The sequence below is a fragment of the Labeo rohita genome, chromosome 16, assembly GCF_022985175.1.
Source record: "Labeo rohita strain BAU-BD-2019 chromosome 16, IGBB_LRoh.1.0, whole genome shotgun sequence".
NCBI classification, from domain to species: domain Eukaryota; kingdom Metazoa; phylum Chordata; class Actinopteri; order Cypriniformes; family Cyprinidae; genus Labeo; species Labeo rohita.
The window spans coordinates 16881718-16903612 of record NC_066884.1 but is presented as its reverse complement, the minus strand read 5'-3'; the positions used below and the strand labels follow the sequence as shown (position 1 = coordinate 16903612).

The following is a 21895-nucleotide window of genomic DNA, read 5'->3' as shown; positions in this document are numbered from 1 at the left end:
ATTATATCATTTTGAAAATGCCTATTTTGGGTGGAAGTAGAAATGCGCCATTTTCGTGCATGTCTCTTTAAATGCAAATGAGTTGCTGCTCCCCACCCCCTTTTTCAGAAGAGTGCTGTGCCCTTACAGCTCATAGCTCAGATATTCTGCTAAAAAACATGTTTGGTTTTGATTATCATGTCTCTCGCATTGAAATTATGCGTTTTAAACCATATTAGTTTAAACGTACTCACACAGAAAGCAGCTGTCACACGGCATGTGAGTACTAAACTAAGTTCTCTTTCATGTCTTATTGCACTTAAATTGGCAAATGCATACAAGTTTATGTTAAAAACACACAAGTTACAAAAACAGTCGGTTGTGTCTGTGAAGGTAAACAGCTGGGAAAGAAATTGCATGTTTATATTGAGTCTCTGTGGTAGCAGCGTAATATACAGTAAATAAATCAATAAATCCACGGCTGTCTAGTCTCCTCTGAGGCTAGAACTCTAAATAGTCATCTGTGCAGCCAATGACAGAACAGTTAGCATGCTTTGCTCAAACTTTTGACATGGCGTTAGCACTGGTACACCATTATCACTTACGAAAAACACAGTGACAGCTCTCTTTCCTTCCTACGTCACGAGAGTAGCAAAATCTGAATGGTACCAAAAAAAAACTGGGTTGTCCTTTTTCACATTTTCTGGGTTGGTGGATGCACCAGCGACCCAATTATTGCACTTAAACATGGAAAAAAATCAGATTTTCACAATATGTCACTTTTAAGCTGAAACTCACTGATCACTAAATGGTTGTTCACAAAATGAAGATTGAAATGCTTCATAGTAGATGAAGATTGTATTAAATATTCAAATGCATCTATGATTCCCAAAAATGCTGTCTAGGTATGAAGCTTGATTAAACTAAATGGCACCCTGAACATTATTGGAATGTAGAAGGAAAACTCTGTGAACTGTTTTTAGTTGTACGTGATTCAGCTGTGTATGCTGACTCTGCATATTTTCCAGCTTGAGTCGTTTTTACACACATACAGATGTGTTTTGTTGTCCCAAGTCCATCAGGCAACACATATTGATGGGGCAGTGATCCCGCTGTAACTCAAACATGAACAAACACACATGGATCTTGGTTTGTTTTCTATTAATCAGCAAAGTTCGCAGCCTGTTTGTGAGTTTGGCTCGTGTGGGAGAGAGATAGAAGATTGTTTTCATTAAAAGATCTGTGAGATTGCTTGATGGAAGGGCAATTTTGCCATTTATGAGTTTATCTCTAGATCAGTTATACTCATACACACACCCAAAACATAATCGCACACTCAGTCCCTTTGCAAACACACACAAACATAATCTAATTGAAGCAAGTACGGTTCATATAAACATTTTCTGATTTTTTTTTTATTGTCGTGTATTTCAGCAAAGGCCTATAAAACACATTGCATCACCGTGTGAATGCTCACACTCAGGTCATTTGAGGTCAGCTGTCCCTCATCCTCTCAGAAAAAAATCACCTTATGCTTGACTCATTATCTCTAAATTTGAAATAGAAGTATTTAGCTTCTCTCAAATGATGTTCCCCATGCCATAACTCTCTTTTCTCTTTCATATTTCCTTCTCTTTCTAGGAGATGGCTTTGGTGGCCCCTGAGTCCCCTTCAGAACAGGCCAGAAGAGTCTTCCAGACATTTGACCCAGAAGGTAAAATGATTAAAAAGGAAGTGTTTTATCTGTTATGTGTGTTTGTGAGTGAGAAGAAGCTCAAAATGTCAACTCAACCCCAGCAGCTGAGTCAACTTGTCCTTCACCGAGAGGAAGATGTGCTTTAGCTCCACAAAACCCAGAGCGAGTTTATTATCTCTGCAGCTTATCAGCCAGTGCAAAGATCCAACGCTTACTGTGTTTGTTTATACTTTACTGTAACTGAAGAGAGAGTAGGAAATGAGAAAGAAAAGACTACATTTGATCTGATACTAAGGCGTTATTTCAGTGGGGTAAAAGAGCAGCAATTTTCTCCGACAAGGGAGTGTGAGTGTGAATCAGTTATGTTGTTCGGTGGCAAAATTTTTCTGGTTTAAGGTTAAGCCCTTCATTCTTTTTGATGACTCTCCCACACTATCTCTTTACACAACCAGTTATCAGTCAGAAAGACCAGACTACACACTCGCACACTCCCTCACATCCACCAACATACGGTTTCACTGCCACTGTTTAAACGAGCTTCAGTTGACAAGCCAAAAATTTTGAACATTGTGTAGACTCCACAGTTTATCTGATATTTAGTATAGTAATGATTTTAGACTGAATGTCACTATGTCCTGTATGGGCCATTCTACAGAATTGGTCCAACGTCAGAGTTGGAAGTGTCTTGAAAGAGAAGGAAAAAAAAAAAAAAAGTATTTTTCCAAATAAAAATTGTATGTATGCAAACTGTATAATATCCAAGGTACACACTTCTAGTAATTGTGCATTTATTTCTCAAAATGTATTTTCAGAAAATTTGGTAATATATTTGTCAACTCCCCATATTTGTCACTACCGAAACAGTAATAATAGTTTCATTAGAAGGGTCATATTAAGAGTGTTAAAACCTGTTAAGAGTTTGCTTACATCTACATTAAAAATATATATATATTTTTGCTATTTTTTTTAAAAAGGTAAATCAATAACAGTTACATTTTTAACAATATTTCATGTGAAATTTATGAGATTTGTTGTATTTTGAATTCAGTTTTTCTTTTGTAAAAGGCAAAAAATTGATCATACTGATTTCCAAGTTAAGTATGTATTAGTTTGAATATACATCGAACCAAAAGCATAACATCTTAGTTAATAATTCAGTACACTTTATTTCTGACAAAACATCCCATGTTTCGGTAGTGACTGCACATTTTCAGTAGCGACCACATCACATTACAGAATGTTAACTTGCATACTAAAACAGTAAAATACAAAAAAAATTTTACACTAAGTGATAATAGCATATTTTCTCAACGATAGATTCTATTTACACTTAAAATCTGCACCTCAATATTGTAGTACATTAAAACAGTATGCAGTAATTACGTATTGAGTGTAAATGATAGTTTTTATTCAGTTTATTAAATGGATGCTGCTTTATTGGAACAATAAGCCCTCCCTACACCTACCCTAACCCTAACTGATACTTGTTCAACTTTTCGATTATTTCCTTCATTTTTATTGAAAATAATTGCCTTTCCGATATGATATGAGTTTTGACAAGGGAGAAGAAAGGCTTGCCAGAAGGCAGATTCGAACCAGAGTCGATCGTGTTGAAAAGAGTAGAACAAGGGCTTTATCCTCTGCACCACTGGAGCTGATGATTGACAGCCGTGTTTTGTAGTGTTGACTAGCCTAATCACACATTGGTGGGTGGAGTTAGACAAAATAGCCTCTGCCAACAAGGTGGGCTATTTGCACTTAATGTAAATAGACACTCCAGAAAAAAAAATTGCATAACTGTACAAAAATTTGTTTATTTCCCTTAAATGAAGGATTATGTGTTCCCTTTTGTCACTACCGAAATGATGATGATGATGATGACGTTTCGGTCATGACTCTTTCGGTAGTGACAATTTTAGATACTTTTGAAACTAGCTCAAAGATGCTAATCAGTGCATGGTTAGCTAGCACAGTTCTGAACAGTATTCCCAGAAAATTGCAAAAAAAAAAAAAAAAAAACAATTCAGACTTTTAAACACATTTACCTCAAAATGGTGGGGCCTATCTACTTACCATGAGAGAGTGGGACACAGGAATATTTCCTGATCATAATTTAGTAACTTCTGCAGTTAAAATCAGTCTCAGCCAATGGACTAAAAAATACAGTGTTTCAGTAGTGACACGAAAAATGTGATCACAGTTTTTTTTTATAACATAAATTTTCATAATTTACAAAGAACTAATACAATAAATATAGAAGGAGAGAGAGGGAGCTCCTTTTTTTTTTTTTTAAGAATCATGAAGACACTTTTAGAAACAACAGTGGAAAAAAATACAAAAGAGATTTTTAATATCATTTTCATAAGTTGAAATTTAGGGGTTAGGGTTTGGGACAGCCACCTCCCAATTGAAAGTACTCAATAAATGATGATTTCATGTTTATTAAGCTTACTGACAAAATAAAATATTATTGTGAGTTTCAATAAATAATGGAAGGATCTTAGTAAACATTTAAGATTTTTTTTTTTTTTGGTTGTGGGATAGCAGTTTGCACCAGTTCTGTAGAATGGCCCATATATGATTAACGGCGAGCAGTGTTTTATTTGTTGAGATCTCACATGATGATTCATTATGATTTAAGATAGTCAGTGTGCTCAGATTGCAAAGTCAGCAATACAGCTTTCTGAACAAACCACTGATGCTCCCTTAGTCATATGTAGTGTAGTATATCTTTGCCTGTAGATCCTATTTGTGTTGTTCCCAGAATCTGTTGCATGAACTTATATTTGCCTCCCTTATTTTTTCCACTAATATTTATCGCTCTTGTATCAAACCTAAGACTCCTGATGATAGTATAGAGAATAGGTAGAGAAGGCATTTGATGGAAGAAATGAGAACCTGGAGCAGAGCTCGCCCACTGCACTCATATCTGTCAGGTAGACGAGGATTGTGTGTATATATATCACTGAATGTGTCACAGTGAGAAAGTAAGTGTTCTTCCAAAGTTTTGATTTAAAGCGTCTAATTTACAGCACACACTCAAAGTGTCACCAAGAACAAGATTAGATGGTCTTGCTTGGCATCTCCTTGCCTTTTAATGTCGTAAACAACATTCCTGTTCCTTGTGTTAATAAGAACAATACTGTGTATGTGCGCGTGATGAGAGAGCGTCTGTGTATTTTAGCTCAATTTCATTTACTAGCACTTTGAATGTGTTTATAACGACTCCAAACACAGACAGTTTAAGCACTAAATGAGATCTTTCACATGCATTTCATTTGTCCAAAGGAGAAAGGAAAAGTGCCTAATGCTTCAGACAGTCTGGTTACGTAGCGTAATTTTATGCTAAAATTAACCCTGTTTACTTTGCTAATAAATGCCCTCCTCCTTACTATTAATCAGTGGATTGTTTTAAAAAGCAACTCCAAGGTGCGTTGTGAATCAAATTATATTAGGCAATAATATATATAGCTGACATTCATGATTCAGTTAAACCCTGATGGATGGTGCCACCCCACATTATTTCCCACTCAGAAATATATCGCATTACAAAAGTAATATTTTGTGAATACCTTTTATGTCAATAGTATAGAAGCTACTTTAGCCTAAGTTTCTAATGCATTATTCAAAACGTCTGAGTGTATCTAATTTCATGCTGTGGTACAGATATTTATTGTTCTTAATCCAGTCACTGCTGGAAAGTTTAAGCAGAGAGTTCATTTTATAGCGAACGGAAAAGAGTTAGCATACCAGCTGCTCTGCAAACATCCTGTCTGACACTTGGAGACCAGAGAGGAGGAAAAACAACATACACCACTCATCCATCCATTTATCAGCCATTGTCTGAGCGTGTTTATGCGCATATGTGCGCGTGGTCGGTAGAATGGCTTTAATTAGAGAGATTAAACTCATGTTTTATGTTGGGCATAAGACACCAGTGGTGTGGGTGGTGATAAAGACTCGCAGAAGCTCTAACCATCTGCTTCTTTTCTTTTTTTCCTCATCTTTAGATAATGGGTTCATTCCAGACACACTGCTTGAAGATGTTATGAAAGCGTTGGATCTCGTTTCCGAGCCAGACTAGTAAGTTTGTGTGTGTAGTAAGTGTATGTGAAGTGAGTGTATACAATGTTTTTGATTATAAAACAGATCAAGATCAGTCCTGGATGCTGATCGGTCAGTACAGTGTTCAAGCAGTGCTAAATTTTTAATTCTGAAAGAAAGTAATACCTAATTACAAGGATGCATTAAATTGTTGGAAAAAAAATCCTTAAAAAATGCATCACTGTTTCCACAAAAATATTCAACAGCACAACTGTTTTCACTGATTATTGTGTAAGAAAAAAGCATTAAAAAAAAAAAAAAGTACCTTCCCCAAACACTTTAAAGGAGAAGTCCACTTCCAGAACAAAAATTAACAGATAATGTACTCGCCCCCTTGTCATCCAAGATCGTGTCTTTCATGTCTTTCTTTCTTCAGCTGTAAAGAAACTGTGTTTTTTGAGGGCAACATTTCAGGGTTTTTCTCCATATAATGGACTGATGTGGTGCCCCGATTTTGAACTTACAAAATGCAGTTTAAATGCTGTTTCAAATTATCCCAAATGTAGTTGTAAACTATCCCAGCAGGGCAGAAAGGTTCTTATCTAGTGAAATGATCAGTTATTTTCATAAAAATAATACAATTTATATACCTTTTAATGTCAAACGCTCGTCTTGTCTTACTCTGCCTCGACTGTTTTTTTCCAGTTCATAACAGTTAGGGTATGTCGAAAAACTCCCATCTCATGTTCTCCCTCAACTTCGAAATCGTCCTATATCGCTGTTTTACCTTTTTTGTTAAGGGTGTTTGATCTTCTTTGCATGTTCACTTTGCAAAGACTGGGTCGGTACTTATGCAGCGATGTTCGGGAGAGCAACACAAGATTAAGAGAGTTTGAGAGTAAAAAGTATTTAAATTGTATTTTTTTTTAATGAAAATAACCAATCGTTTCGCTAGATAAGACCCTTCTTCCTCGGCTGGGATCGTTTACAACCGCATTTGGGATCGTTTGAAGCTGCATTTAAACTGCATTTTGAAAGTTCAAAATCGGGGCACCATATCAGTCCATTATATGGTGAAAAATCCTGAAATGTTTCCCTCAAAAAACATAATTTCTTTACAGCTGAAGAAAGAAAGACATGAACATCTTGGATGACAAGAGGGTGAGTACATTATATGTAAATTTTGGTTCTAGAAGTGGACTCTCCTTTAATATTTACCTTATATTTTTTATATTTGTAATATATATATATATTTTTTTATATTTTTATATGTTTATATATATTTTTTTATATTTAAATATATATATAATTTGTTTTTTTTACATTGTAATACACTACCAGTCAAAAGTTTTTGTACAGTAATTTTTTTTTTTTTCTCACCTAGCCTGCATTTATATGATCGACAGTACAGCAAAAACAGTAACATTTTGAAATATTTGAAATATTTACTATGTAATATAACTGTTTTCTTGTTGAATATATTTTAAAATGTAATTTATTCCTGTGATTTCAAAGTTTTTTTTTTTTAGCATAATTACTCCAGTCACATGACTCTTCAGAAATCATTCTAATATTCTGATTTGCTGCTCAAAAACATTTATTATTATTATGTTGAAAACAACTGAGTAAATTTTTTTTTTTTTTTTTCAGGTTTCTTTGATATCTAAAATAGAAATCTTTTGTAACATTATAAATGTCTTTATCATCACTTTTAATTAAGTTGAAGCATACATTTTTATTGCTAAATAAAAGTGTATATTTCTAAAATTTCTTTACAAAAAAATATACTGACTCCAACTGTATATACTGTATAATGTTACAAAAGCTTTTTATTTCAGATAAATGCTGATCATTGGATCTTTCTATTCATCAAAGAATCCTGAAGAAAATATACTCAGCAATTTTAAATATTGATAATAATAATTTAAAAACAATCTTGAACAGTAAATCAGCATATTAGAATGATTTCTGCAGGATCATGTGACACTGAAGACTGGAGTAATGATGCTAAAAATTTAGCTTTGATCACAAAAATAAATTACATTTTAAAATATTTCCAAATAGAAAGCAGTTATTTTAAATAATACAAATATTTAACAATTTTACTGCTGTACTTTGATCAAATAAATGCAGGCTTGGTGAGCAGAAAAGACTAAAATCTTTTGACTGGTAGTGTGTGTGTGTGTGTGTGTGTGTAATGTAATATATATATATATATATATATATATATATATATATATATATATTTATTTATTTATTTATTTATTGTTAAAATGTATTATGAAAAGCAAACATTATATCACTTACTTCTAACATAGCAAGGTGACATTTGTATTTGCTCCCACTATTTGCATAATTTGGGTTCACATGCCATTCAAATTCACTCATTACTCTTTGTAGAGCAAAGAGGAGGAAAAGAGAGTAAAGTCTCGACATTCCATCTAAAGCCAGTTTAAAGACACCCACCATAGTCCCTTTGAAACCTTCACCTCTTGAACAGTTTCCCACTGAAATCTGAGTAATTTTGAACCACCTGCTTTCTTACATCAACCTTTGACAACTTGAAAGACAACTTCAGCCTCTCAAAGGGGTTGTTATATTAAAGTTAAATTGACTAAATAAAGTTTAGGTCATGTGTTTGTTTTTACACAGTACCCTATTCTGTCAAAAGCAGTTTGGTCAAGTGTCGATGAAGTCTGATCCTTTGGCCTCTTCTGAAATGACATACAATGTAATCAGTGTTTTGGCAATTGCCAATTTTTATGTGTATGTTAAAGTGACCTGTGATCACATCAGAGAGCATTTATCATCCTCTGGTTACTGATTTTGTGTGGGAGAGAGTTAGTAATGTTATCAAGTCTCGCTGTATGACTTTAAAAGGAAAAGTCTGCCCCGGTTTAACATCGCTGAGGTTGTTTTTAAAACAATATTAGTCAGATTCCAAGCATTACTCACTGTTATATGTTTAGTATCTGATCATAATTCATGATTATAGCTCATTTTGATGACAGCCTCAGACAACACATTTCACTGCTCAAGGATGCCAATGAGCAAAACATGCAGAAAACATGCCATGTGAGGACACACAAGCTACATCCTTTCATGGTCCCTCATCGCTATCTCTCTTTCTCACTCTTTCTCTCTCCCTCTCTCTCTCTTTCATAGTGTGAATCTGATGAAGAGTAAGCTGGATCCAGAGGGGTTGGGTATTATTCTGTTAGGTCAGTTTCTACAGGAGTTCTTCCCTGATCAGGTAATACATGCATCGTGTCTCTCTATTTGAGGTTGAATGTTTAAACATGTTTACAAAAAGCAAATTGCCATGTAAGTTGACAGCTCTCTAGGCTTTGAGACGATCATAAATTGTCTCCTCCTTGTTAAAGTGAAAAAGTTCACCCAAAAATGAAAATTCTGTCATTAATTACTCACCTTCATTTTGTTCCAAAGACCTTAGTTTATCTTCAGAACACAAATGAAGAGATTTCTGATGAAATTCGCAAGCTTTCTAACCCTGCATAGACAGCAAAGCAACTGACATGTTCAAGGCCCAGAAAGGTAGTAAGGACATCATTAAAATAGTCCATGTGACATCAGTGGTTAAACCGTAATATTATAAAGCTATAAGAATACTTTTTGTGTGCAAAAAAAATAAAAATAAAGATTTTATTCAACAAATTGTTCTCAACTCTTTTGTTAGTCTTCAATGCACATCAAGCTGCCACCTAAGATGCCTTATTTTTTTAGTTGTTCAAGCACATAACGCTGAAAACCCTATTGTAATTGTTAGAATGGTCAATCTCCACGTACAACTGATTGGGTGGACCAAACCGTAAGTCATAGGGACTTACGGTTTGGAAGGATGGAAGGATGGTAGTACTCACAGCGTCACCAAGGCTTGCGCCAACTGGCCTGACGGGGGCGCTACAGCAGCAAAAGTACAAAATCAAACTCCTAAACTGTTTGTCGTAAGTGTCTTATGTTGTAGGAATGCATGGCTTATGCCTCGGATCCATCAGTCACCCTTAAAATTTTGGGGTGTTTTTTTTTTTTTTTTTAAACCTACTTTTGTGAACTAGTCTTTCACCCGATCAGAACCAAACAAGTGCAGGAAGATTCTCTGGAGAGTGAATATCAATAATTATCCAAAAAAAAGTTGACTTTCGACTCTCTACTGCTATAACTTTTGAACAGAATGAGGTATCTTCACCAGACTCACAAAGCGCATGTAAGAGCTAAATCTGAGGTCACGTGAAAAAAGTTGCAGAGCTTGGCCACTTGGTGGCGCTGTAAGAGGGGATAAACCATATAAAGCATGGTCTTGGTCCAGTGTGCCATAAGTGACTATAAGGACATTTGCGTATCTCAAAAAACATGGCCGCCATTGGCCGATGAACTTTGAGCACCTGTTAGACAAGGTTAACGGAGGTCGATCAAAATAACTCAGTGGGCCTGTTTGACTCATGACCCTGATTTGTGAGAAATTTGAAAGTAATCAGTTCCTGGGGGATGATGCCGCATTTTTCAAAGGCGTAAACGATTGTATATTGTGCTTCTTTCTTTTTTTTCTTTTTTTTTTGTTTGTTTGTTTGTTTTCACACATACGCACAATATTCGTATGATACGACAGACCTCCTCATTCCAAACAGCTTTGCTTCTAGAACCACTGCTGTCAAACAAACCATTTGTTAAATGATTAAAAAAAAAAACAAAACCTGCTTTTGAGAACTAGTCCTAGGTTTTTCGCTTCGATAATACTTTTGTGTGCAAAGTAAACAAAAATAATGATTTATTCAACAATTTCTTTTCTTCTGCATCAGTCTCTGTGTGATTGACACAGAAGAGAAGAAATTGTTGAGTAAAGTTATTTTTCTAGCTTCATAAAATTAAGGCTGAACCACTGATTTTACATGGACTATTTTAAAGATGTCCTTACTACCTTTCTGGGCCTTGAACAGGCAGTGTCAGTTGCGTTGCTGTCTATGCAGGTCATAAAGCTCTGGGATTCATCAAAAATATCTTCATTTGTGTTTCGAAGATAAACTAATTCTTATGGGTTTGGAATGACATGAGGGTGAGTAATTAATGACAGAATTTTCATTTTGGGGTGAGCTATCTCTTTAACATGCTAAGCTCAAACTCGATTGAATATCTGTATCAACTGTGAGTTGAGTATTTGTGTGGTACTCAGAGTGGCTGCCTATGTAGTTTAAAATCAGTATTTTATGAGGTTCATTGGTTAGAAAGATGCCTATGAAAGCAACAGACAGCTAGGCAGCTCACTGTGTTTTAGAACATAGCTACTTCTCTTATCATGGCTATCCTGCGGTCTTTTTTTTTCTCCCCCTTGATTCTTGCTCTTGCTCAACGTTGTTTGCTTTTTCTTGCTGTTTTTTCATTACGTTCAAATAAACCTACAATCAGCCCCAGATTAAATCTATGTACATGTAGCCCCTCAGAAAGAGAGAGAGAGGTGGGGGAGAAGCTGATGGTTATATTTGGCATGGACTTGCACTGCTCTGTGTTAAATAGATTAGGGCTTTAGGGATACATGCAAAAAGGCCTCAATTTACCATCAAATCAAACACTCTAACCCTATTTCAGGCCCACTCAAACACACACGCACACACAGCCCGCTGTTGTAGTTTTGGCAGCGAGGAAGGCATGCGGTATGGGGGCTAGACAGAGGTATTTGGCTCCTGTCAAGACTCTGTGCTTGGGTTTTGCTGCTGGTTTGAGTTGGTCTGCAGAGTTCTGGCAATGGTTTGCAATCAGGTCTTTTCAGCAGCTGCATGGGGGGGGTGTGTGTATGTGATTGTTTTAGACTTAAAGCAATGTATCAGCCAGTTTTGAACATGTCATTACGTCTAAAACCATTTACTGAACCGCTGTTTTAGGCTCTCTTGTTCAAGTTTATGGAGTGTGTTTTGATGTGTTTGAGTTGGAATTGGATATTTGGTTAAGTTGTCTCAACTCATGGAAAAGTTTTTCTGGCATCCTATGGATGGAGTCAGATCTAGGCAGTATATGTCACAGTGAGCTGTTTGCTGATGTTCCACAGACCTGATGATGTACATGTCCACGCTGACACGTGTCGTCTCACTTTTCCAGGATTCTGTGATCCCAGACTCATTTCCTGTGTATCACTATAATGGCCTGAAGCAGTCCAACCACAATGAGAAGGTAAAACACACGCATGCTCATTTTCTAATGCCTACGCATGCAAGCACACTTTAATAGCACATATTACCCATGCTGGCATGAAAGCCCTGGTGGGTCAGTCTTATCCTGTCTGATCCCTGGGATGTGGAGTCTGTGAGCCACCCCGTCCTACGGCCCACACCACTACAAGCTCTCCTACTAGCCTTCCAAGTCATTCCTGTGAGTGTCGACAGCTTTCGAGACTGGGCAGAGTATATTGAAGCCACAAAAATCTGAAACCGTTTTACTGGACTAATGTCTCAGGCTCTTGGTTCTCTTTATTTTCATTTGTGTTTATATAAAGTCAAACCAGGCAAGATGATTTGCATCATTTAAAAAACACATGGTCAAATGCATTTTAGTGTAATATTATTTTCAGGTTTGACTTTTAGTTTCAGTTTAGTTTCTTCTGTGGTTTTATTAGTCTTTGTTCAGTTTTATTTTCTGGTCTAATTTTTATATTAGTTTTAGCAATTATAGCTACAGAAATAATGAAGTTGTCATCATTTATTCACCCTTATGTCGTTCCACAAACCCCATAAGAGATTTTCTTTCTTCTGTGGAACAGAAAAGAAAACATTAAGAATCATCTCTGGTTCTCACGCATCTCCAATATTAAATTGGCAAAACCTGATAGAATTTTTAAAAAGCAAGAGGAAGCAATTGAATGTTTGTGCATTGTTATTTTTGATATTAGTTACATTTTTAGTTGTCAAATTAAAATTAACATTTTTTTACTATACATTTTTGAATATTTTAATGGTTTATTGCATCTGTATATTCTTTTAGAAATTAATTTTATTGAATTTACACAAAAGCATTTAAACTAGTAGTTAGGAGTGTGATAATGATTTAAAAAAATATCTTGATGTTTTTCTGGAATTTTGTTGATAACGATAATTAGGCAATATTTTGCTGAGCGTGTTATTGTGCTGGTAAAAGGTTTAAATGCCCAAAGCCTTTGATATTCTTCGTATTCATGGGGTGGTTACTTCTGGAGTAACAGAAATTAAGTTTTTTTTTAATGGGAATTTTTACCATATTTTTTTCTAACCTAATTAAATGTATGCATATTAATACATTTATATAGTAAGACATTATACGGCTGTTACCAATCAAATGAAATCGATGTCAACAAAATTTGTGTTTGTAATGCAAAGGTGACACAGAATCTGCATTTGAAATGGCATTTAGATGCATTCACACAGTTTAATGCAGGGCATAAATATAGTATACCTGCAGTTACAAATGCATAATTAATGCTTTGTTTTAAAAAAAGTTGAATATTGGTATTTGAAATAATTTGGAGGGGAGGAAGGAAAAATATACTGTAAATGGAAACCTGAAATCCCTACTAGGTGGCTAGTGAATTTTTGAGTCCCCAATTTGTTCAAATGACTGATTAGTTCAGTAATGAAACACCGTCGTGTGTTGCTCAGAGATGCAAAACAGATCTGCTGTGGCTTTGTTAGAAACTCTTTTCGTTGTCGAAATTCAGAAAAAAAAACGAACTGTTGTGTTCAAAATGTAAGTCACTTGGGCCCTGTTTACACTAGTGAATTTTTGTTTTAAAATGAAAATGATCCTCGTCTTCACCTCCATTTTTACTGCGTTTCAGAAACGGCCTCTGTCTACACTACACAACTAAAAACGTCACATGAACATTCAGGCTGCTTACGTTATCACGAATGTCTTATTCAAGAGGGGATGTAAAAATGCTGTCATTTCTTTGTTTACTTTGCGATTTAACGGTTACTTTTCTTAAATTAGCCTCTGAAATGAGATGCAATAAATGAGCATGATGTTATTGTTTACATGGTCATCAAGGATATGCAGAGCGAATGTGGGCAGCCACTTGTTTTTTTTTTTTTTTTTTTTTTACTTTATTTTTATAAACTTCAACACAATAACAAACAAACAACACTCCTTCATGGGTACATACATAAATATTTTTCCAAAGTATAACACAATAAGTGAAAAATAAATTGAATAAATTTCAGCCTGGTCAACTGGTTACAAAATAAGCAAATATTTGTAAGCATGTATATGAGAATATTTGTGGTCGTACATTCATAGACATGATACTTATTTCTGTAGGAGTACTACCAAGCAGCCATTGATCCTAGTTACATATATTTACAATAATAAGTGCACATATTCCACTTTGGGATTTATCTGACTTCTCTCTGTTTTGATGTGTAGATTGTCCATTTTCCCCAATGCTTCTTAAAAGTCTCTTCTTGCAGTCTCAGTCTGAATGTTAATCTTTCCATCTTGTAAATTTCTGTAACTATTTGTTCCCACTGAGTTCTTGTTGGGGGAGGCTGCTGAAGCCATAGACGAGTGATTGCTTTTTTTGCTGCTGCTAGTAGAATCCTGAGTAAATATTTGTTCATCTTATTAACTGAATCAGGTATATTGCCAAGAAATAGAATATAAGCTGTTTTTTCAATCTTAATTTCCAATATTTCCTCTATGCCTGAATGTATTTCTGACCAAAACAGATTCAAGACTGGACAAGACCAGAAGACATGTACATGATCAGCCAATAATGTCCCACATTGCCTCCAGCAAGTGCCCTGATTTGTCATTCCTTTCTGTTTTGCTTTTACTTTGGGCGTAATGAAGAAACGAATTGTATTTTTCCAACAAAATTCCCTTAGAGCCCTAGAATTACTAGTCACACACTGTGAATGCCATAAGTTCAACCATTCTTCAGCTGGAATACAAATTTGCATTTCCTTTTCCCACTTTTCTTTGATATACTGAGTAGAATGCCCTTTAATATCTTGAATGCAGTTATATAAGCCAGATATTAATCGTTTTTCACAAGTATTTGTATTATACACTTTAATAAACATATTTATCAAAGGGGAATAGTCATTTGTAACTCTTCTGATTTTCATATCATAATAATGTCGAACTTGTAAAAATCTATAAAAATCCTGTTTTTCCAAATCATATTTGATCTTTAAGTTCTGAAAATCCTGAATTTCCCCCTTTGATGTAATAGAACAGAAAGCAGTTATTCCTTTTTGTGCCCAGCTTTGAAACCTTTTATCCATCTGAGCGGGGAGGAACTGAGAATCATAACCAATCCAGGTTAATATTCTCATCTGATACTCTAGTTTGAACTTTCTCATCAATTTATACCATAGTTCTAAACCACATTTTGTCCACTGAGTTAAGTTTTCAGATATCTCCTTAAATTTATTGATATCACCTAAAAGTGACTGAACTGGGATTGGGCTTTGCAAGATTTCCAATTGTTTCCAATTGGCAGTATAGGTTGAATCGCAGCAACACACCAAATTTCTCAGTTGGGCAGCAATATAGTAGTCTTGCAGGCATGGCAGGGACCGTCCACCTTTTTCTTTTGCTAACTGTAGAGTTTTAAATTTAATCCGTGGTTTCTTGCTATTCCAAATAAATCTAGAAATTATTCTGTCCCAGTTGTTAAATTGCTTTTGGGGAATTTCAACTGGTAAGGCCTGAAATAAATACAATAGACGAGGGACTATATTCATTTTAACTGATTCTACTCTACTGCTCATATCTAATGGCAGTAATGTCCATCTATTCACATCTGTTTCTATTGACTTGTTAATGGGGACATAATTGTATTTATATATTGAAGTAGGATCCTTTGGTATGTTTACCCCTAAGTACTTAATGCTCTTAGAATCCCATTTAAAATTATACATCTTTTTTAAAGCCTGGGGGGGTGAGAAATTAAATGTCAAGATTTGTGTTTTGGTAACATTTAAAGAATAGCCAGAGAGACTCCCAAATGCCTTGAGAGAGGACCACAACCTGGGTATTGTATTTTCAGGGTTGCTCAAATAAACAAGGATGTCATCAGCATAAAGACTTATCTTCTCTTCTTTACCTTTAATATTTATGCCCTGTATGTCCATATTTTCTCTGATTAATTGGGCGAGGGGTTCAATAAATAGCGCAAATAAGGATGGGGACAGTGGGCATCCCTGTCGAGTTCCTCTCTCCAAGGTAATTCTCTGAGATAAATGACCATTTATTTTTAATATTGCAGTGGGAGCCGAATATAATGTTTTAATAGAATTAATAAATTTCTCATTGAAACCAAACCTATGTAGCACTTGATATAAGTATAGCCAGCTCACAGAGTCGAAGGCTTTCTCTGCGTCTAGGCTAAGAAAGACTGAACTAATTTTGTTTTTGGTAATATGACTCATTATTTGAAGTGTACGTCTAATATTATCATGGGTCTGTCTGTTTTGAATAAACCCGGTCTGATCATGGTCTATTAAATCTGGTAGAATGGTTTCTAATCTTTTTGCTAGGATTGAAGTATACAGTTTATAATCTACATTAAGAACTGAGATGGGTCTATATGAACTACATTCTTTACTGTCCTTTCCTTGTTTATGTATCACCGATATGATAGCCTCTTTCCAAGACTGCGGAAGCTCTCCCTCTTTAAGTGTATGGTTAAATGATCTGAGAAGTAAGGGTGTTAATTCAGAGTGAAATATTTTATACCATTCAGATGGATATCCATCAGTTCCGGGAGACTTATTTGTCTTTAAACTATTTATTGCTTTATCTAATTCATCTTGTGTTAGTTCTGCTGTTAATGTTTTGTTTTGTTCTGAGCCAATTGATGGTAAGTCCAATGAGTCAAGAAAATTTGAAATCATTTGCGAATTTGTTTGAGATGGTTGAGAATAAAGAATTTTATAAAAATGTTCAAAAGAATTTTGAATATCCTTTATACAATTACTTATTTTCCCTGTAATTGGGTTTTTAATATTTTTTACTATGTTTTTTGTTCTTTGTTTGCAGAGACGCCAAGCTAAAAGTTTCATGGCTTTGGGCCCAGTTTCATAGAATCTTTGTTTAGTAAATTTGGCCTGTTTTTCTACATCGTCTTCATATATTTTATTAATTTCATCTCTCAGCATCTTTATTTGATTCAGCAGATTTGAATTATTATTCTGTCTATGCTCATCTTCTAATTTTTTTATTTTTTCTCTTGTAGTTCTTGTAACTTCTTCTGTTTAGCCTTTTTCCGCATGGAAGTCAAGAGGATAATTTTCCCCCCGTATAACTGCCTTAAAGGCATCCCATAACACATGAGGTGAAACCTCTCCATTATCATTGTTCAGTAGGTAGTGCTCAAATTCAATTTTCAGTTCCTCCTGTACTGTTGTATCATTTAATATTCCTGTGTTTAAACGCCAGATTCTGTTTTTTGGCATGTTATCTAAACGTAATTTTAGATAAACACCAGCATGATCTGATATATCTCTCACGCCAATACTACAATCTTTAACTATATGAAGGTCTGATTTAAATGTGAAGAAATAGTCTATCCTGGAATAAACTAAGTGAGGATTTGAATAATATGTATACTGTTTACCTTTAGGGTTTAACTCCCTCCAGATGTCAATTAGGCCTAACTCTTTTATTAGTTTCCTCACCATAGACGCCTGTGAGGTTACTATCTTTGTTCTTTTTACGCTAGACAGGTCCAGTTTAGGTTGGAGATGGATATTCAAGTCTCCTCCACATATTAACGTACCATTTGTTTCTGAGGCTATCAACTGGAATATTTTCTTAAAGAATTGTTTCCCACTGCCAGGGGGAGCATAGACATTAAATAAAGTAACCATTTTTTGATCTAATTTTCCTTTTACCAATATGAATCTTCCTTCTTTGTCTCTAAGTTCAGACATAAACTCAAAGGTTTGTGAATTAGGTATCAAAATAGCTACCCCTCGTTTTCTACCAGACTGATGTGATGAAAAGTAACAGTTTTTAAAACCCAATATTTTTAATTTTTCATGTTCCAAATCGGACAAATGTGTCTCCTGCCAAAATATGATGTTTGTTTTCTCTCTCTTAATTTTTGCTATGGCCTTGCTCCTTTTTACCACGTTATGCAACCCGTTGACATTAAGAGTCATTATCTTATATTCCTGATATGTCTTAAACATAGTTTTATGTATTGACTGAAGGTACCCATGAGAGTCAGAACAATGTGATATAAAACCAAAACAACTTCTAAACTATTTATAACTGAAAACAAAATCATTCCGAAGTTCTAAACAAGGATTTCCACCTTAAGGGTTATACAATTATAACCCTCTCAACAGAGGGTAAATCCTCACTTTTAGTGAGGGCCTCTTAGCTCGTAATATAAACAAAATTTAGTAAACAATCACGAGAAAGTTCCGAATTATTTAGTCCCCTTACGTCAATGTATATGATCTCATACAGTAAGCGGAGGGGGTTACCCATGACGAGGCTAGAGGTTTAAAATCAAGAGTGGCGATTTAAGAAATGAATGAAAATGAATGATCTAAAATACTAGACTTTAAATATTAAGGTGAACATATTAACATACTGTCTTTCACCCGTTGTGCTACCAGAACTTTAAAGGATATATCCACTTATTACTTCTCCATTAGTCCTGAATTCACAAAGTCACATTGTCGTTCTTCGAGCCGGGAATGTGTTGATAACTCCTCAGTTTTTCACGTATTTGTGACTGACGATTCTGCTGGCGTTTACTCCTTGCTGACGTTTCTTTTTCCCATCGCAGACTCTGCCAAAGCGGACGGCTGGGTTGTCCAGTGCGCTCAGTTAGGTCAAGTGCGATTCCTTCCTTCTTCAGGTCTCGCGAAGCCTCTGTCGCGCTGTTGTAAACCTTGATCCCGCTGTCGAGGAATACTTTCAGCTTCGCTGGATATGGTGTTTGGAAGCGTATTTGCTTGTTCTTGAGAGCTCTCTTTATTTCCGCGTATTCCCTGCGGCGCTGAAGAATTTCTGTCGCGTAGTCGTGGTCAAAAAAAATTCTCCGGCCCTGGTAGCGTAAATCTTTCTTGTTCCATGCAGCTCGAAGTACCATTTCCTTGACACGATATTCAAGAAAGCAGATCACCAATGATCTAGGCTGTGCTTCTTGACTGGGCTTTGGAACAAGAGCTCTGTGAGCTCTCTGTATCTGTAGGTCAATGTCCTGTAGACCGTTTAGCTCGGACTTAATAAATTCAGCAACGAATTCCTTCACATTGCTTCCCTCGCATCCTTCTGGCATCCCATAGATGCGTAGATTATTGCGTCGGGAGCGGCCTTCCAGGTCAGATAACTTGGCTTGCAAGTTCTCTTGCACTTTCAAAGTGTTGCTGACCGCGTCTCTCACATCCACGGCCCACTCTTCCAGATCCGCGATTCTCTTTTCCATCTCATTCACTCTTTCCGATGTTGATTGCTGGGTTTTCGTCACTTCGCTCATCTTTCGATTGATTTCTTCTTTAAATTCTGTCAGGTCGTGTCTGATGTCCTCCCTTATTTTCTGACGAAAGTCAGTCATGTCATCTTTGAGATCAGAGCGTAGCGCAGAAATCTGACTGTGAATTGCCGATATACTCTCTTGTATCGCGGCAGTAATTTGCGAAGACGTTTTTGCATCGCCATCTTGATCTCTCTCATTTGTCTGCCCTCGTCGTTCACCATCTTCGTCAGCTTTACCATCTTTTTCGGGTTTCAGAATCGACTTTCCCCGCGTTTTCATGTGTTTCTCCCCCTCTGCCATGTTATTTATAATGATACTTCGTATCAAATGTCTTTGAATTAAGGGAGAATAATTGTCGACTGGGGAGCGTTTCTCTTATGCTGCCATCTTCTACGAAACGGGAAAATAAACGTATTTTAATAGTCTAAATCATGCAGTAGTCTACAGTAGAGCAGTAGTCTACATCACAAAGTCTGTGCAAGCACACTCTGTGTTTTTGTGATATACTCGATAATGACAAACAATGCAATATTGTCGTAGACAATATATATATCGCACACCCCTGCTAGTAGTTTGTTTTGCTAGTTAAAATAAGTTTTTAAAAAACACTTAAACTAGAAGTCCATGTCAAGAACAGAAATGTACTCACCCCCTTGTCATCCAAGATGTTTGTCTTTTTTTTTTTTTTTTTTGTTTTCTTCTCTCTCTTTAGCCTTAAAGAAATTATGTTTTTTGAGTTAAACTTTCAGGATTTTTCTCCATATAATGGACTGTTATGGTGCCCAGATTTTGAACTTCCAAAATGCAGTTTAAATGCAGCTTCAGACGATCCCAAATGCGAAAACAATCTTTTATTTTCATACGAAACGATCGGTTATTTTCATTAAAAAAAAATAATAAATACATTTATTTATTTATTTATTTTTTTTTTTTTTATCATCTCAAACGCTCGTCTTGTCTTGCTCTCATTGAAACTCTGTGTATTCTGGCTCAAGACATTTAGGGTATGTTGAAAAACTCCAATCGTATTTTCTCCCTCAACTTAAAAAATCATTTCAAAATCATCCTACATCGCTGCAGAAGTACCGACCCAGTCTTTGCAAAGTGAACATGCAAAGAAGATCAAACACCCTTAACAAAAAAGGTAAAACAGTGTTCTAAGACGATGTTGAAGTTGAGGGAGAACAAGAGATGGCAATTTTTCGACATACCCTAACCTGTCAAACAGCTCAGGCAGAGTAAGACAAGATGAGCATTTGACATTAAAAAGTATATAAAGTGTATTATTTTTATTAAAACATACCCATCGTTTCGCTAGATAAGACCCTTCTTCCTCAGCTGGGATCCATTAACAACCGCATTTAGAATCGTTTGAAGACGCGTTTAAACTGCATTTAGGAATTTCAAAATCGGGGCACCATACCAGTTCATTTATATGGAGAAAGAAAGACTTGAACATCTTGGATGACAAGGGGTGAGTACATTATCTATCATTTTTTGTTCTGTAAGTGGACTTCTCCTTTAAAACAAAGACTCCTTATATACTTTTAATATTAACTCTGATGTTGTTCCAGGTGCTTATTCTCATCCCATGTTCTCTATATTGCCACCGGTAGTTAAGTGCTTTTTCTAACCATTGTGAACCATTGCCTGTATTCCATACACATCCCCATAAAGAGTGCTAATGACATTTACACATGCCATCCTTTAGCACTAGAGAACGCACCCCTGACCGCCTTGTACGTTCATTGATCACAGAGAGTGTGTGCGTGACCATATACTGCTTAACGGAAGTGCGTGTGTGTGAGAAGGAGATTGACAGAAGTTTAGAGATAATGGGTAGGAACTGCCACATCAGACCCCTGAGGACACACAGGTTACTCTTCATTACTCTGGCAAACGCATTAGTAGCAGCAGTAAAGTGTGCAGCCTTTGTTGTTGAGGTTTCCTCTGTGCCACTCGTATATTCACAGGGGCCCTTTCTCAGGAACCAAACACCTTGCAAAATGTAAAGAGCTCCTCTGGCTATAACGTAGACCATACTGGCACTTGGAAGCCAAAGCCAGATTGCCTTTCTGCTCAAGTCATACAATCATCCGAAGGGATCTGCTCTCATTCCGTCTTCCTCCAGCACTCCTGCTTCATGTCACTTGTGCATTCTGGACCACTTTTGCATTGCTGTCAGCATGATTCAGTAACAATTTTGTGTTTTTATCATCAGAGCACTTTGACAAAAAGTTTATTTTATTAAATTAATTACTGCTGGATGTAATTCAGTACACATTCATAAGATGTTTGCTTGGCTAAATATGCAGGTTTTCACAGGATTTGAACACTGTGGCTCATTCCTTGTTAGATATTTCAGATAATTTAATTGTTTCAGCTACTGTTGGGGCTGCAGCAGTCTTAAAGGAACAGTTCACCCAAAAATACAAATTCTGTCATAGTTTACCCTTATATGCACCTGTATGACACATTCAATACAATTTAAAATAAACTTATTTAAACATATTTAAAATACATTAAATTATAAATATACAATTAATTTAGAATTATTTTAGATTTATTTTTAGGTTCATATGATGAATTTTTTAAGTGTATCATTTTCAGATTATTCATTTCTGATTCTTTCATTAAATATTATTAATTATAATTACAATTTAATTTAATTGCTGAAATTATGCATGTTATATTTACTC

General features: G+C 35.7%; 1 protein-coding gene across 2 annotated transcripts in view; it reads left to right on the top strand.

Annotated features, from left to right (window-relative positions):
* Positions 1-21895, top strand: part of mindy3 (MINDY lysine 48 deubiquitinase 3) — a 56814-nt gene that overhangs the window by 30911 nt on the left and 4008 nt on the right. For both annotated transcript variants that reach the window (XM_051130956.1, XM_051130957.1), the window contains 4 exons: positions 1621-1693; positions 5686-5758; positions 8885-8972; positions 11828-11899. In XM_051130956.1, the coding sequence (XP_050986913.1) occupies positions 1621-1693; positions 5686-5758; positions 8885-8972; positions 11828-11899 (306 nt within the window). The remainder of the gene's footprint in view (positions 1-1620; positions 1694-5685; positions 5759-8884; positions 8973-11827; positions 11900-21895) is intronic.